The sequence below is a fragment of the Pelmatolapia mariae genome, linkage group LG6, assembly GCF_036321145.2.
Source record: "Pelmatolapia mariae isolate MD_Pm_ZW linkage group LG6, Pm_UMD_F_2, whole genome shotgun sequence".
Taxonomy (NCBI): Eukaryota; Metazoa; Chordata; class Actinopteri; order Cichliformes; family Cichlidae; genus Pelmatolapia; species Pelmatolapia mariae.
Window position 1 is genome coordinate 35,046,139 of NC_086232.1, and position 14,639 is coordinate 35,060,777.

The 14,639-nt window shown below is 38.9% G+C and overlaps 2 protein-coding genes across 2 annotated transcripts in view; one reads left to right on the forward strand and one right to left on the reverse strand.

Moving 5' to 3' along the window:
* Window positions 1-1,277: 1,277 nt before the first annotated feature.
* npb (neuropeptide B) lies at window positions 1,278-2,545 on the forward strand. Its single transcript, XM_063476723.1, has 2 exons — window positions 1,278-1,589; window positions 2,056-2,545. The coding sequence occupies exons 1-2, from the start codon at window positions 1,326-1,328 to the stop codon at window positions 2,182-2,184; spliced, it is 393 nt and encodes a 130-aa protein (XP_063332793.1). The 5' UTR covers window positions 1,278-1,325; the 3' UTR covers window positions 2,185-2,545.
* Window positions 2,546-2,713: 168 nt separating this feature from the next.
* Window positions 2,714-14,639, reverse strand: part of gnav1 (guanine nucleotide binding protein (G protein) alpha v1) — a 37,546-nt gene continuing 25,620 nt past the window's right edge. The window contains exons 6-9 of the mRNA XM_063476722.1: window positions 10,525-10,654; window positions 10,257-10,328; window positions 6,977-7,064; window positions 2,714-4,037 (exon numbers count right to left, since the gene is read on the reverse strand). Coding sequence (XP_063332792.1) covers window positions 3,847-4,037; window positions 6,977-7,064; window positions 10,257-10,328; window positions 10,525-10,654 — 481 coding nt within the window. The 3' untranslated portion in view covers window positions 2,714-3,846. The remainder of the gene's footprint in view (window positions 4,038-6,976; window positions 7,065-10,256; window positions 10,329-10,524; window positions 10,655-14,639) is intronic.

Genomic DNA, 14,639 nt, shown 5'->3' on the forward strand with positions numbered 1-14,639 from the left:
TTCATTTTCACCATTTTCATCCAGACTCCCACCATAACCCTGAGTTGTAGAAAGGCAACATATTTAGACACCATTTAACTGTTTTTGTTATTGTTGATAGATTGATCTGATAATTGAAGACGTGGTGGAGTTCATGACGCATGACTGGTGATGTCAGCGGATCAATCTCGAAATGGGTTCTGTTGAAATAGGACCGTTTTTCCTCTGAGCTCCACTTTGAAGTCAGACTGGTTCGTTAAATCCTTGTAGGAAGCTGTTAAAACTCGTTCACTCATCGATCGGCTCATCTTTTCATTCCTGATCTATCTGACTTTACTTCAATTCAAGATTTTGAAGCCCTTTGCTCTGATTTTGCTTGATCGAGCTGATTTCTGTGAATGAAGTAATGAATCGTAACTTTTCACTGATGTGAAAACTCAACCAAGAAATTCTGAATATTGGTCAGATTATTTTACATTGAGATTTAATAAATACGTGCAGTTAGGACACATGCACTGTCTCATAAGCTATTACTGGGTGATTTATTAAAGGAAAAATTGGAACCCTTTACCCCTCAAGTGAGGTTATTCAGTAATTCTGTTGTGCTGTGGGCGGCATTTTGCTGGCATGGTTTCACTCCACTTATTCCCTTAGATGACTGCTTCTTCCAAGATGACAAAGCTCCTCATCCAATGGGGGCACTGACTCACTTAACAGTTTCACGAGAATGAGAATGATGTGAATCATATGCTGAGACCTTCACACTTACCAATTTTGATTCTAACTGAACATTTGAGGGATTTTCAACCAACTTCTTAAGCAGCATCTCTACAACCGTCAACAAAACGACAAATCAGGGAATATCTTTTGGAAAGAGGAAAAAAGAAAGCCACCTGTCGCTCAAGTAGAGTTCTTTTAGGAATGAATCAGTAAAATACAAGGTGTCTTCCTTTAATTTGTCGATATCCGGTGTCTATTGTGTTTTGACTACAGTGTCAGTGTCTGTCACGGTCGACTGATGTTAATCAATTTCGCTCTGACCTCTTCAAGGGTCAGAGATTTGCTGACGTCCTATGACCCTCCAACTATCACTTATCGCATACACACACAAAGACATTCCAGTGGCGCCATCAAACCATCAAGAACGGATCAATGGTTTTTTTTCCGTTTGAAGATGGATCATCATCCGCCCACCTCATAGCTCTGATTTGACGAACGACCTGGGTCACGATAACGTCGCCCAGTCAGCCTATATAAGCAGCAGAAAGTTTCCTGAACACCAAGCAAAACAAACGCACCGCTGACGAGAAAAGTCCTGCGTAAAACGTGCCAAGACGGTTCCAGACATGGAGAAATCAGTCAGGTTCGCTGTGGTGTGCGTTGGAGTGTCTCTGCTCATCTCCTGCTATTCAGTCGAAGCCTGGTACAAGCAGACCACCGGTCCCAGTTACTACTCGGTTGGTCGCGCCTCAGGTTTGCTGTCCGGTATCAGGAGGTCACCGTACGTCCGGAGATCCGACTCCGAGGAGACGCTGATAGAGAGCGGAGAGACAGTCGGTAACAACGTAATCCCGGAGAGTTCCAGGCAGATCTCCATTCTCAAAAGCATGGTGAGTGCCAAAAAAGAACATACTACAAACGCTATTCTTGTTAGGAAGCGCTTTAAAACGTGACCATTCAGAGTAAAATGAAGAAGGTGTGCGCGTAAAGTTTGCTTTCCATTCAGCTCTAAGACCCACACTGGCGATTAATTAGTGCTGAAAGTTTGACATCTTTAAACAAAAAACAAACAAAAAAAAAATCAAGATGAGATTGAATTAATACTCCTGTTTTTTTTATATCATAAAGACAAAAGAAACAAACAAAGAAAACAGAAAAATCAAAGGATTGGGCGCTGAAGTTCAGCTTTAATAAAACAGCTATCGCATATTTAACCAAATCTAAACTGATTACATCCCTAACTTCAGGATTAATTATTTTAGTCTGTATGATTTTATGTAATCAGGTTTTCAGGCTGGTTAAACAGGACTCGTCTTTTCCCTTTAAATTCTCTCATGTGATTTTCGCCTCATTCAGGCCATCTGCGTGAAGGACATCTCTCCAAACCTGAAGAGCTGCGAGCTGATGCGGGACGGGACGGGCACCTTCCAGTGCAAGGCGGACGTCTTCCTCACTCTGGACTCCCTGGACTGCCTGTCCGCGTGAGTCTCGATCGGACTCGTCCTCCGCAGAATCCCGGGAGCACTGCTGTGGAAACCGGAAAAAAGGAAAGAAGTAACGAGGATGCATGAGTGTGAGGGTTTGGTGGCGACTCCCGGGAAAGACCCACAAATTGTCAATGACGGACCGCTGCAGACTCTGAATGTTCTCTTATTTAAAACCCCCAACATTGTTCAGTTTTGCTTTTGTTGCGTAGACATGAGTGTAAAAGAAAAAAACAAGAAAAACATCGGTGTGAGAGATGTTCGCTCAAGCAGTTTTCTTCCCAAATTATTTCTCATCTTTAGTGTTTGAACCCTGACATTTACCTGTGTTGCCAAACTGTATTAAATATACGAGAAGTCGACTGCAGAGCAGATTTACTGTAAAGTACTTTTATTTATTTTATCTATTAAAATGAACAAACACTGGTAACCTGCTGTGTGGTCTAACTGTGTCTTTAAATCTTCAAACTGCACAGGGGACACATAAGTGGTCCAGCACGGGATTATTTGAATCTTATCCATTTGCATGATTTCCTTTGAGTTTGCAGCATAACATTTATTTTGTACTCTAGATTCAGTACAAACCATAAAGTAAGTCTCAGGACGTAACACTTAATGAACTGTAAACATGAAAAATAATTCAGAAAGAAGAAACAAAGAATGAAAAACACATTTCATACATGCGTATGAAGCATTTATATTACAGCACAGCAAAACAACTTCATCAGGCACTTGGGGGTGTTTTTCTCACTTTTTTTCTTTTTTAGTATCCATATCACACTGCATCAGTCATTACCATATCTTGTTTATTACTGGAGTCAGTAGCACAGGGGAGCCCTGGAAACAAACTCCAGCTCAGCTAATTGCAAACAAATCACATATAGGAGGTTTCATCCTGGCTGAAAAACACAACAAAACAGGGTTTGTGTGTAATAGTGGAACGATAATTGTCATTGGTGATGGGAAGGAAATTAACCACAAGTCAGACTTTTCACTTTAAATTCTAATAAGTTTCCCCATATCAGTGTGACTGGTAGGAATCAGAAGACAGAGGGGCTGTGCACGGATAAAAATGTGGGCGTTTTTAGCTCAGGATGTCAAGTCAACACACTCTGGTGTGTTTTTAAGGTGATTAACACCTCATTAAAAAAAAAAAAAAAAAAACAGGCATGACGCACAGCAGAGACAAAGTGATGGATGAGCGGGAAACACATGATGGTATGCGTGAGTGAATACTGCGCCACCAAAGTTACTGAACAAACCCTCACCCACGCTCCATGCTGGCCCCACATTCACAGAGGAGGACACAAATAAATGCCACATGTATCTATATCCAGTCTTCAAAAATAAAAATCAGCGTCACTTTTCATAGTTTGACTTCAGTATAAAACTACAGTATAAAACATTAATGCCCTTTACTTTCAATTAAAGGTTTCAAAACTCAACATTTCGGGAACCAACACAAACAAAGCATGAACCAAGTGGTCCTCCACTTCAATCTGCTTTCAAACAGTTTTTAGAAGCTACATGTGATCATGAAATCGAAGAGGAGCAGCAGAGCTCCCGGGGTTCTCCTCACATTAGGGAGATCAGGCATCTTGTTTGCGTGACATGATCTCCATATTTCAGTATTTAAAATGTGACAAAGTTCTCACACTGCCAGTCACAGGAGCGACACGGCCTCCAGGTTCTCTTTGATTATTGTCTCCATAACCACCTGGAAGACAATCTGGATGTTGGAGGTGTCGGTGGCCGTAGTGAAGTGGTGGTAGATGAGTTTGCTGGGCGTTTTGTTTAGTGAGATGAAGGTGGCGGCGATGAAGCGGGCGGCCGAATCCACGTCACAGTCTGCACCTGACGAAGATGAGGGGGGAGAGATCAGATGTGTTTGCAAAAACTCCCAGAGTTGCTTAGTTAATGTTGAAAAGAATGAAATTCTGAATTATGTATTTGCATTTAGGAGGAGATGTGACACCAGTGGCAACCGGCCCACTGAGGCAGTGGAAGTTTCTACTTTTCTATTACAAAAACAGCTTTACTATTCAAGTTTTCACTGACAATAAGAAAGTGGAGATAAGACAAAACAATTGCAAATTATCTAATAAAGGCAAAAAAAAGTTTGAGGCGCAGATATTTAAGCACATTTTCTGCCACTTGATTTGAATTAAAACTGATGCGGTGTGTAAGCATCATTTTACTGCCTTAGCTGCTTGTGGGTTATTTACAGTTTGGTCCATAAATTTGTTGGCCAAAGACATCGTATTTGTAGTTTTGCACCTCCACCTCCACAGTGAATTTGAAATCAAACAATAAAGTGCAAACTTTCAGCTTTAGTTTTGTTACAGCCATGTTTATACTCAGTCCCCCACAGTCAGAGGTTCATAATTAATTGGACAAACTAACATGATTTGAAATATAAGGACTAGTTTTTCCATTTTAAGACAAAAAAAATAAATGTTTGAACCAAGTCACGACCCATGGACATCACCAGATGCTGCATTTCCTACCTTGAGATGCTCTGTTAGGCCTTTGATGCAGCCACCTTCAGTTTCTTTTGTGAGGCTTTCTTAAATAGATCGACAGGTTCTTATATAGCACCTTTTTTTTACTCTACTTGAGCTTTATAAAACGTGTTATTCACCCGTTCATATCAGTACTTTTTTCTAAGTGTTTTCTATCTAGCATTTACATTTCAGTGAACATATCTTGGCATCCAGGTTGGAGCAGCGAGTGACTGAAGGTTAAGTGGATCGAACCACCAACCTTCTGATTAGTAAATGACTTGGTCAGATAAGTTAATTTTCTTAACCATGGAAATAATCCTGTCATCGAGCACTTTACTATCTTTCAGATGTTTTTGGTGTTGCTGAGCTGCCCAGTGCATTCATTCCTATTAAAAATTATCAGGTTGTAGATTTGGTAAATCCTAAAGTTTTTTTTAGGTTTATCTCCATTTTTAGCCAAATTATAAATTTGCCCAAGATGTTATATCATACTTTTCCTTATTTTCTGTCATTACTGTCCCACTGTAATGCCAGTGGTCATGATTTGAAATGGTGAATGTTTATTTTAATCTCATTTTAATCACGACCAGCATTTTTAAATCATTAAATTTAGGCATATATGAGTAATCCCTGTGAGGCAGAAGTTCAGACTGCTTTCAACACTCAGTTTTAAACGGTTTGCTTTTCAGTTTTTTTGTTCTCTGTGATGTCACAGAGCGGATATCCGAGCAGCTCCACCTGCTTGATGTTCAAACCTTTTGTTTGCGAGGCGCAGCCATTCTGAGGAAAAGTGGTTTAAAGGGAGAGGTGTTAAACAGAGGAGTTTATTTCAGCCAGAGGACAAATTCAGAGTTCAAACCAAGGTGCAGTTTAAGATAAATAATGATCATTTTGAACTGTGAATCTTCTGTAGTAGGGTCTAAAAATAAAATATGGAGTTGGTCCCATTTAAGAAGTCGTGAGATGATTTATGAGAGAGGAAAGGAATAAAAAGCAAGTTGTAGTAACATTTTATACTAGATAAGAATAAATACTGGGATGAAGTAGAATGATCTTTTTTAATAACTCTACTGTTTGGATATTTTCTTAATTCAAGAGAAAACTATGTGGTCACAGGCTTTAAATTAAAGGTGTGGCCACTTTGATTGACAGGTGTACCCACACAGGGCAGCTGGAGCAGACAGCTGTCCAGCAAGCCTCCTCCCAACCATATCTGACTAACCTAACTGGACCTCTCATCTGTGTTTGTGCTGTTGGTACTTTTTGAAGCATTAAATGGCATTATCTGACAAATAACAGCTTGAAGTTTGTGCTTCAGTTTTAATTAATAAGTGAAATTCTAGTGTTTCATTAGTCTGTTACTAAGCAGTAATTAGCAGATTTGTGTGTCTGTGCGCTGCAGCTTGCTTCAAAATTGGACTTAATAACAGCACTTGAATAAATGCACTTAGTCCATTTCCACGACTGATACTAACCAAGCAGAGAAGCTAAACTAGAAAATAATGAATCAACAGTCCAGCCATCCAACTTCTGTCAGCTCCAAGCAAACAAAAACACAGCCTACACATATAAAAAGGCCGGGAGCCGCTGTATTACTCATCATCACATCTGAGGTCAGTGTGAAATAGACTCTTGCTCTGCAGGCTGACCCCAATCCCAAGTGTTTTAGCATTTTTATTGACATTTGCATGCGAGCAGAGGGGACACGGCCCCTGTTGAGCCCACTGAGACACGAGAAGTGAAATGTTGAGCAGACGCAGAAATCCCCCAAAATATCACAGTTTGCAGGAGGCTAAGAGCTCATCATTCAATGTACGTGTTTAAATCCCCTAGGTGAAGCTGTGCATAATGGACTAAATATATGCTTTTATGACGGCAAATATTTATATTTGTAAAATGTGTGAGCTTCATTTAACTCTTGATAGTTTAAAACGTTTTGACATAGTATTGATGATTTTTAAACACTAAAACCTGGCAGTTCAGTGTTGGCAAAACAGATAAATACCAACATAAATTTTTTATTATAAACACATATGATACCGAGCATCTAAAGACAAATTCAGGCCGTGATGCATCTGTCTGCTGTTTTTCATGATGGTATTCAATGCTTGTGTAGTTACCGTAAATTGTGCAGTACTTTCTATACAGCTCTAAATGCACTGTGGACTCAGACAGCACTGCAAGATGGTGAACCTACTGTCTACTGAGTGATTCTGGACACAGCCATGGGCTTTTGCATGCTATTATGCTGACCGTGGTAATAACATTCCTAATGAATATCAATCCTACCTTTAAATTGCGGTAAATACAACCGCAGATGTCGCCCAGAGTGCAAGATCTTGTCTTGAAAAAGGTCTATCTTGTTCATGAATAAAATCTGCAAAGAGAAAAAAACAATGATCTGAGAGAAGGAGTTCAAAACAAGAGGAAAATCAGTGTGAAAGAACAACTGAGAAAGATTACGTTTGCAACTAAAACTCTGCAGTGACTGTGGAAAAACATGAAATCCACTGGAATAAATCACAAATATTCACATTAAATGCAAAAATCAATAGCTGTGTTGACACAAACATGGTGTGTCGATGGTGGATCAATGGCTTCGCTCCACACATCAGTGTTCAATAATGTGTCGTGCACTTTCCTGCGGACGAGTTCAACAACCTCAGCGACTCCTTTCGTAAATCTGTCTCTTTGTTTACTTCCTCAGCCTGACTACAACTAAACTACACCGCTACTTTTGGCTTTGTAGTGTACCAATTAAAACTCAAGACCAGGTTCGCTCTTTCTGGCCTCTGTCTGATCACAAAAAAAACCCCAAAAAAAAAAAAACCAGACACACACACAAGCACTTGCAAAACCCCCCTGATAATAACAACAGAGGGGAAAGGTTGTGCACATTTTCAATGAACAAGAAACGAAGCGACACCTAGGTGTGCAATTATCACTGACCAGCCACAGTGAAAAGTTAATTGAGGTGGAGGTTACAAATTTCCCTCCCACATAAAAAAAAAAAAGGTATCATTAAACACTTTTGTTTAATGAGCCTGTTGGCCATGTTAACATGCAGGTCCACACACAACCCTGCACATAAACACGTCACACAAAGATACTTAATTGCCTATTTGGCTCTAATGAAGCCTTAAATACGTTTTTTTTTAATAGCGTAAAAATGAATAACCTAGTAGAAAAGAGGATTTGGTGCAATACAGAAACAATCACATGAAGAGATTTTCTATAATACACACACAACTTAAAACTTTAAGTTAAATAAAGTAAAAAAAAGGCCTTTGTTTTCTCAGAGATTGGAGTTTCCTTTCTCCAAAGGTTAATCAAAAGTGTTAAAAAGAGGTTGCAGCCTTTGCTTCACTCTGTGCAACAACTTGTATTCTAAGTGGACCGCAAACTCAAGTTAGGTGGAATAAACTAAACAAGTTCATTACACGGTTGTTTTACTGTGATCGTCCACCAGAAATGGGAATGGAAAAACAGAGAGCCAAAGATCATCCTAATTACAACTCGCTGTTTAATTGCAAGTGACGGCGCGCTGAGAGACAAAAGGCAGAGACAGCGATCCGTGTGTGGAAACAACATTTACCAGACACATTAGCTTTATGCTCGTCTCGTGGTGTCATAGGGAACAATTGGAGAGCGACAAAGATTTAACTAATGTCTCCTCGATTCATCGGCGAGCTCCGCCCACCTGAGCCGAGCTGTCAAACTGAACTGAGGTTCCCACCTTTTCTGGACGGGCCCTTTTTGTCTTTTGACTTGAAAACAAAGGCAAAGTCTCTCTCCCGTCTCACAGAAAGACATGTTTAACATTTTCCTTTCCATCGTTTTACGCTGTAACCTTGTAGAAATATAATAAAGTGGTTTCCAACATAGGGCTCGGAGCAACATGGTGTTACAGGAGGGTTAACAAGATAGGAAGGAGTATATTACATTAGACACTCAAGGACATCTTTTTCTGTTTGTATTTATTTGTCGGGGACTTTGTACAAGAACATCACTCTCCCAAGAGAAGAGATGCATTGTACCGGATTTAGCTACTAGCTAATTTCCATCTGCAGTCCCCGAGCAAGTCAAACAGGAATAAAATACACAAAAAACAAACAAGACTTATAAAAATGTAACTGAGATTCCCAGCCTAACAAACTGAAACACGCCAGCTGATATAGAATGACAAAACAAAGCCAAGTCTGATAAAAATCACAACCATCAAGAACCATCAAACTTATATTGCATGAATCTTTAAAAGGAACTTAAACACTATAGCTATTAAGAGATTTATGTTCACAGGAAGTTTACTACTTTCTTTTGTGGCGCATTGAGAGAAAGCACAGCTTCTCGTAGGAGCTTTAGAGTCCCCTCGAGCTGCTCTGAGCTCTGTCCTTAAATGTTTTAGGACAAACAACAGTCTTTAAAATGAGATGCATACCTGAATATAGAGGTAAATTCGCAGAACTTGAAATGTTATATTGACTACGAGTGTTATAAAGACGAAACTGCAACACTTTGCTATGTAGGACTTGATTTTTAAGGGATTGGTTATAATGTTGCAACACGAGCAGCTGCAGTAGTTTCCTTCAAATTCCTTTCAAACTTGCAGAAAAGTAGCTTTGCTATATTTTCATAACTTGCACGTCTTTTGTGTTTTTGAAAGCCAAGTGAAGGAATTCAAATAATAAATATTTGACTTCTTCAACGTTGTCTATTTTATGATGATGAAAAAAAAGTTTGGAAATGGTTTCTGCTGGTATTTTGTTATAAAGTGCGTTGTTATCAACTTCATCCATATTCAGCTAAAGATTTAACTCAGCTGAAATCTTTTCTGTAACATGAGACAGCTTCCTAGCCACTTGCTCAGCACTGCTCCCACTCCCACGGGAATCACAGTATCTGCATTCATTCATCAGATTTTACTTATTAAACTCTTTATTGTATTACAATTAAACTTTCATCTATTGAGCACTTCACTTTAAAAAAAATTAATCTGAGCCCCTTCTTTTATGTATTTCTTTCCCTCTTTGATCCATTTTATCTTGTGTTAATATATCAGTTTCATTGAGGAAAGTTGTTTTTCATGTAATTTGCCAGCTTCTGGGCTAAATAAAGTATCTCATCTTACTTTATGTGGATAGTAGCTTACCCTCTCTAGCACCTGAGCCACAGCTGCCTGATAAAATGAGACTGAAATGCAACACCAATAGCAGTCAGACTGAAATATCTCAGCAGATACTGCCATTAAGTTTTCCTGATGGATCCGATCATTTTTTGCGATCCCTTTAACTTTTCTCCTTAAGCCAAAAACTGTTGGGAACTACTGTCAGTCCTCGTTGAGAGAACTGAATTTGTTTTGTACAAATTACCAGTCTGATAAGATGATAATGAATAAAACTAGCCCACATAAGCACAGAATCATCACTTATGCAGTTTCACAACATATTTCTGATTAAAAAAGTGAACAATTATAAAGCCAGTCTATGAATAAAACACGTCTCCTTCCTATGATGGCGCTCTGTGGACTTTCTCATATCTACCCTCCTGAGGTCAAAGATGAGTTTCTCACCATGGATGTGCTGCGGAAGAAGATATTATTGCAGATGGAGGAGAAGAGCTTCATGCTCTCTTGAAGACGATTCTGCAGAGAGAAGATATTACAACCATCAAACAGCTGCAGAGAGAACAGCAGACACACTGTCACTTTAAACTCTGTCTTTAATAGTAGTCTGACCTAAAAAATAAATCAATAAATGAATAAATTAAAAAAAGACTTCTACGTTCGGTCACTGAACAAAACAAACATTTGTGAATGAGTGATTCTGTGCATGCTGTACCACAGAAGGCTCTTCCACCAGGGTCATGTCGTATCCGCTGAGCGATACCACGAATAGCACCGCCCGGACGTCCTCGAAACAGCCAATCCACTTCCTCCGCTCCGTTCTCTGACCTCCAACATCGTACATCCTACACACAGACGAAAGGAGGGAACGAGACAGTTTAAACAGAAAACATCTAAAGAGAGATCCACAGCAGTCAGGAGCGCTACTGGGTTGGTAGTTACTTGCTGATGAATATAATTAACACACGTCATTCTGTGAGATCCCAGAAAGTCACTATCAGTAATGAGGAGCCACCTTCACCTCACTGTTTTTGAGAAAAATAAAAGGAATTTAGGAATTTAGAATATTCTTACATTAACCCTGTGATGTCTCACAACATGCCATAATATCTGCATTGAAAGTCTTTGTTTCAGTAGAACACATTTTTCACAAAATCTATCATGAAATAGAAGCTAATGACAAACTATAGGTCTGTGCTTCTGATTCGGCAGATCAACACACTTAATCAGGAGTGCTCAAGGGGCTAAACACACATTACAAACACTGATTATTCACCAAAACATTGTATTACCTTTACTGTAAGCAACATATTATTATTATAGTTAGCATAAAATTTATAATCCAGATCCAAAACATATAATCTCTTGTCTGTCATTTTACCAAAACGATAGAAATCCTGCTCATTTTCATTCAAGTATTTATAGACCACATGTCTGTGTTTGCGGTTAAGTGTATGATCTGAGATTGTGCCGTCAGCGTGTTCATGACCTCCCATATGGATGATGAAGCCTGCTGAAGTGCCTCAGGATGCCTCTCATCAATGACAGATTGTATTGGTTTTGGATAAGGTCATATTTTTGAAAAATGCTATTTACACTTACACACACACACAAACAAGGAGCCTCGTGCCGCACGTCTCTGCAGACCCCCCCTTACTTTTTCAGTTTTTCCAGAGACAATCACACCGTGGCACACAAAACGCGTAAAGGTCAATGTTCTCCAGAAAGATGATAGAAAGAAAAACACAACAGGAATAAGAGCCGAGGAACACAGAGAGCACCACAGATCAGTTTCTGCCACTTCACCTATTTTTCAAAGCCAGATGTGCCACCTTCCTTTGAGCATCTGTTGAGTTAGTGCAGCTCTTTATTAAGAGGGGAAATGAACATGTGGAGACACAGACACACAGGGGAAACAAACAGGAAAGACTGCAACATAAAGATGAGATTTATGCTGGAAATTTTCAGTGGAATTGTTTCCAGACACAGGAGCTGTCATTGAAGCTAAAGTTCATTATACAAACCTACTAATAAGCCACGTGCATAATGCCACCTGTATTACAAATAAATGTAATAAGGTGGGATTTCTGATGTGGACACATACTGAGTTTAACTGTTAGTTTCTGTATTATATTGAATGTAGTTAGCATCCAGTGGATTGCCTTCCAGCAGAGTGACGTTTTTAGCTAATTACTACTGCTAGCATGATGGTTTGCCAGTTAAATGTGTAACCACGGTAATATTTGCTCATTAGCGCTAAAATTAAAACACAGCAGAGGTTTATGGTAGTCATAATTTGGCAGGTACTTGTTCTTGAACAGAAGTATAAACCATATTACGGATGAGGACAAAATTGCTAGCGCCCCTAAAAAGGGAGCAAAGGATTTTCAGCATAGCATTTCTAAACATGCTAGTTTTCTTCAGGAAGCAAAAATATATTCTATTTGCACTTAACAGATATTTAACCCCCTAAAAAACTGACATTTTTAATTAGCCCTAGCACAAACCACTGCTGTGTGATGATGTGTTTCACTTTTAGTGCTTAAAGCTTGTGAAATCAAGTTAAAACTGAGCGTAATCTTCCAGTTTACACACAGCACAAAAACCTCAGCAAGGGTTTGAACTTTTTTCCAAAGTTTAGACTTGAGAAAAAACATTGTTGATGCTCACAAAGCAGAGTTATCACAGCGTTTCCAAGGGTCAATAACCGGAGCAAGAGGTATCATCAAGTACTTCAAGAGAGCCACACAGTATAGAACAAGCCTGGCAGAGGTAGGAAGCAAAAGATTAAGAAATTAGTGAGACGTGTGCCTAGACCGCACAACAACTGCCGAGACACTAGTGAATAATTTAACCAAGACAGGAACTGTAGTCTCAAAGAAGACAATCACTAGAACCCTGCACAGGAATGGACTGTGCAATGAAATCTCATTTAAAATCTGTTGGCTGAAATGAGGACCAAGATCCATGCCAGAAGACCATAAAATGTAGAGGAGCTTGAGGGATCTGACAAAGAAGAATGGGCTGGGATTATTCAGGATACGTTTGTTAGACCTACAACAAATGACTGTCGGCTGTTATCCAGGAAAAATAATACACTATAGCCTAGTGCTGGGCGATATGGAAAAAATATTTATCACGATATGAATTCTTTTATATCACGATAACGATATATATCACGATATACCACCTGACCTGTGGTCATCTGGAAAGTATGCAGTCTGTAAACAGCGAGTGGAGAGGGTGCAGTCTTTCTTTTGAGTTACCGTAAAGCATGTCGCAAATCTGGGTGCACGTAAAGCAGCACCATGTCGCAAAACCACAAGACAGAGTTTCTTTGCAAAAAATATCATTTTTTTATACTTTATTTTCTCTAGCATAAAGTTCAGAGTATGTATAGTGAGAAGACAACACTAATATATTTGCCACAGGCTATTTAACCCTTTAAGACCTACCATAGAACCAAGTCCGCCAGAGCTTATGTTTACATTTTACATGCTGTAGTGCCATTTGTGGGAGCATTTCAAGTTGCTATACATCAATACAACCGTTATAGCCCAAATTTTAATATTATGTATGCATTGAGTCCGTAGAAACTACATAAATTGCAAAAAAAAGTGCAATAAACTACAAAAAAATTGAAAATCGTTTTTGTTTTGTTTTTTAGATATATTTCTAGTTAGAGAAATTTAAGAGGCTTATCCCTCAAAACTGTAAATACAAAAAAGTTGCACAAAATAGTTTCCAACCACAAGAAATTTATTTTGAGTGTCTTCATAGTTTTATGTTTGAGATACACTAATTTTAATATACTACAGGAAAAATGAAAATAAATATTATAATGCAAATTTGCAAAAAAAAACAGCATGTGCATCAAAATAAATTATTTCCAACAGTGTAATTTGACTTCTAAGCATCCCACAAAGGATACAGAAAAGCATAAAGTCAAACATGACTTTTAAAAACACCAAAATAGGCTTTGAAGCTAAAAAACTAAATTTTCCGCGAAAATGACGTCACTTCCGGTTTCGGCCATGTAATGGCGGACGTGCGATAGTTCACGCTGACTTATATTCCAACGTAGGAAGTGTTATGAACAGCTGATCGGATCGGCAAAGCGTGTTTCTGGAATATTATGTTTTTGTTGCTGCAAGTCTGGAATATTATGTTTTTGTTGCTGGAAGCGCTTTTTATGCAATTTTTGCAAAGCTATATGTGGAAGGAAATCGTGACCTAGGGCAAGCTAATAGAATAAGATGTAAGTACAACTCGGTTTCATATGCAAAAACAATTATTGCGCTACCTTACGTGGTTCCAGTTCTACAGGGATTTAAAAATAGTTAGGCAAAACGGAGTGTGCCTGCTCCGACCGGTTGTAAAGGGTTAATGATATATTTTATGTAATAATTTATTAAATTAGGGTTAGAAACGATAGAAACGATAGAAGACAAATGGCACGATAGAAACTTTTCTATCGTCCACACGATATATATCGTCATATCGCCCAGCACTACTATAGCCTCAGCAGGGCTAATAACTTTGGAAAAAACTAAAATAATGCAAGCATCCAAAATAAAACTCAGATATTTGGAAAGGCGGTTAAAAATCCCTTCATCTGTCTGGAAAATTAAATGAAATATCCATAGGCTAATAAATCTGTCAAGATACATAAAAGCCCAGCTTAACCAAAACAACATCGCTGACATATTCTGAGTAAAACGCTCAGGCTTCAAACTGCTCAAAATGATCTTTTTTTCTAGTCTGGGCTCTGGATGATGTCACTGAGAGCCTCTATCATTTATTATGTTGCTGTAACAGTTACTCCACCGA

Bases quoted from the DNA above. Each gene is read 5' to 3' on its own strand.
- npb (XM_063476723.1), top strand. From the start codon at position 1,326: ATGGAGAAATCAGTCAGGTTCGCTGTGGTGTGCGTTGGAGTGTCTCTG. The intron at 1,590-2,055 runs GTGAGTGCCAAA...CGCCTCATTCAG, and splicing joins TCTCCATTCTCAAAAGCATG to GCCATCTGCGTGAAGGACAT.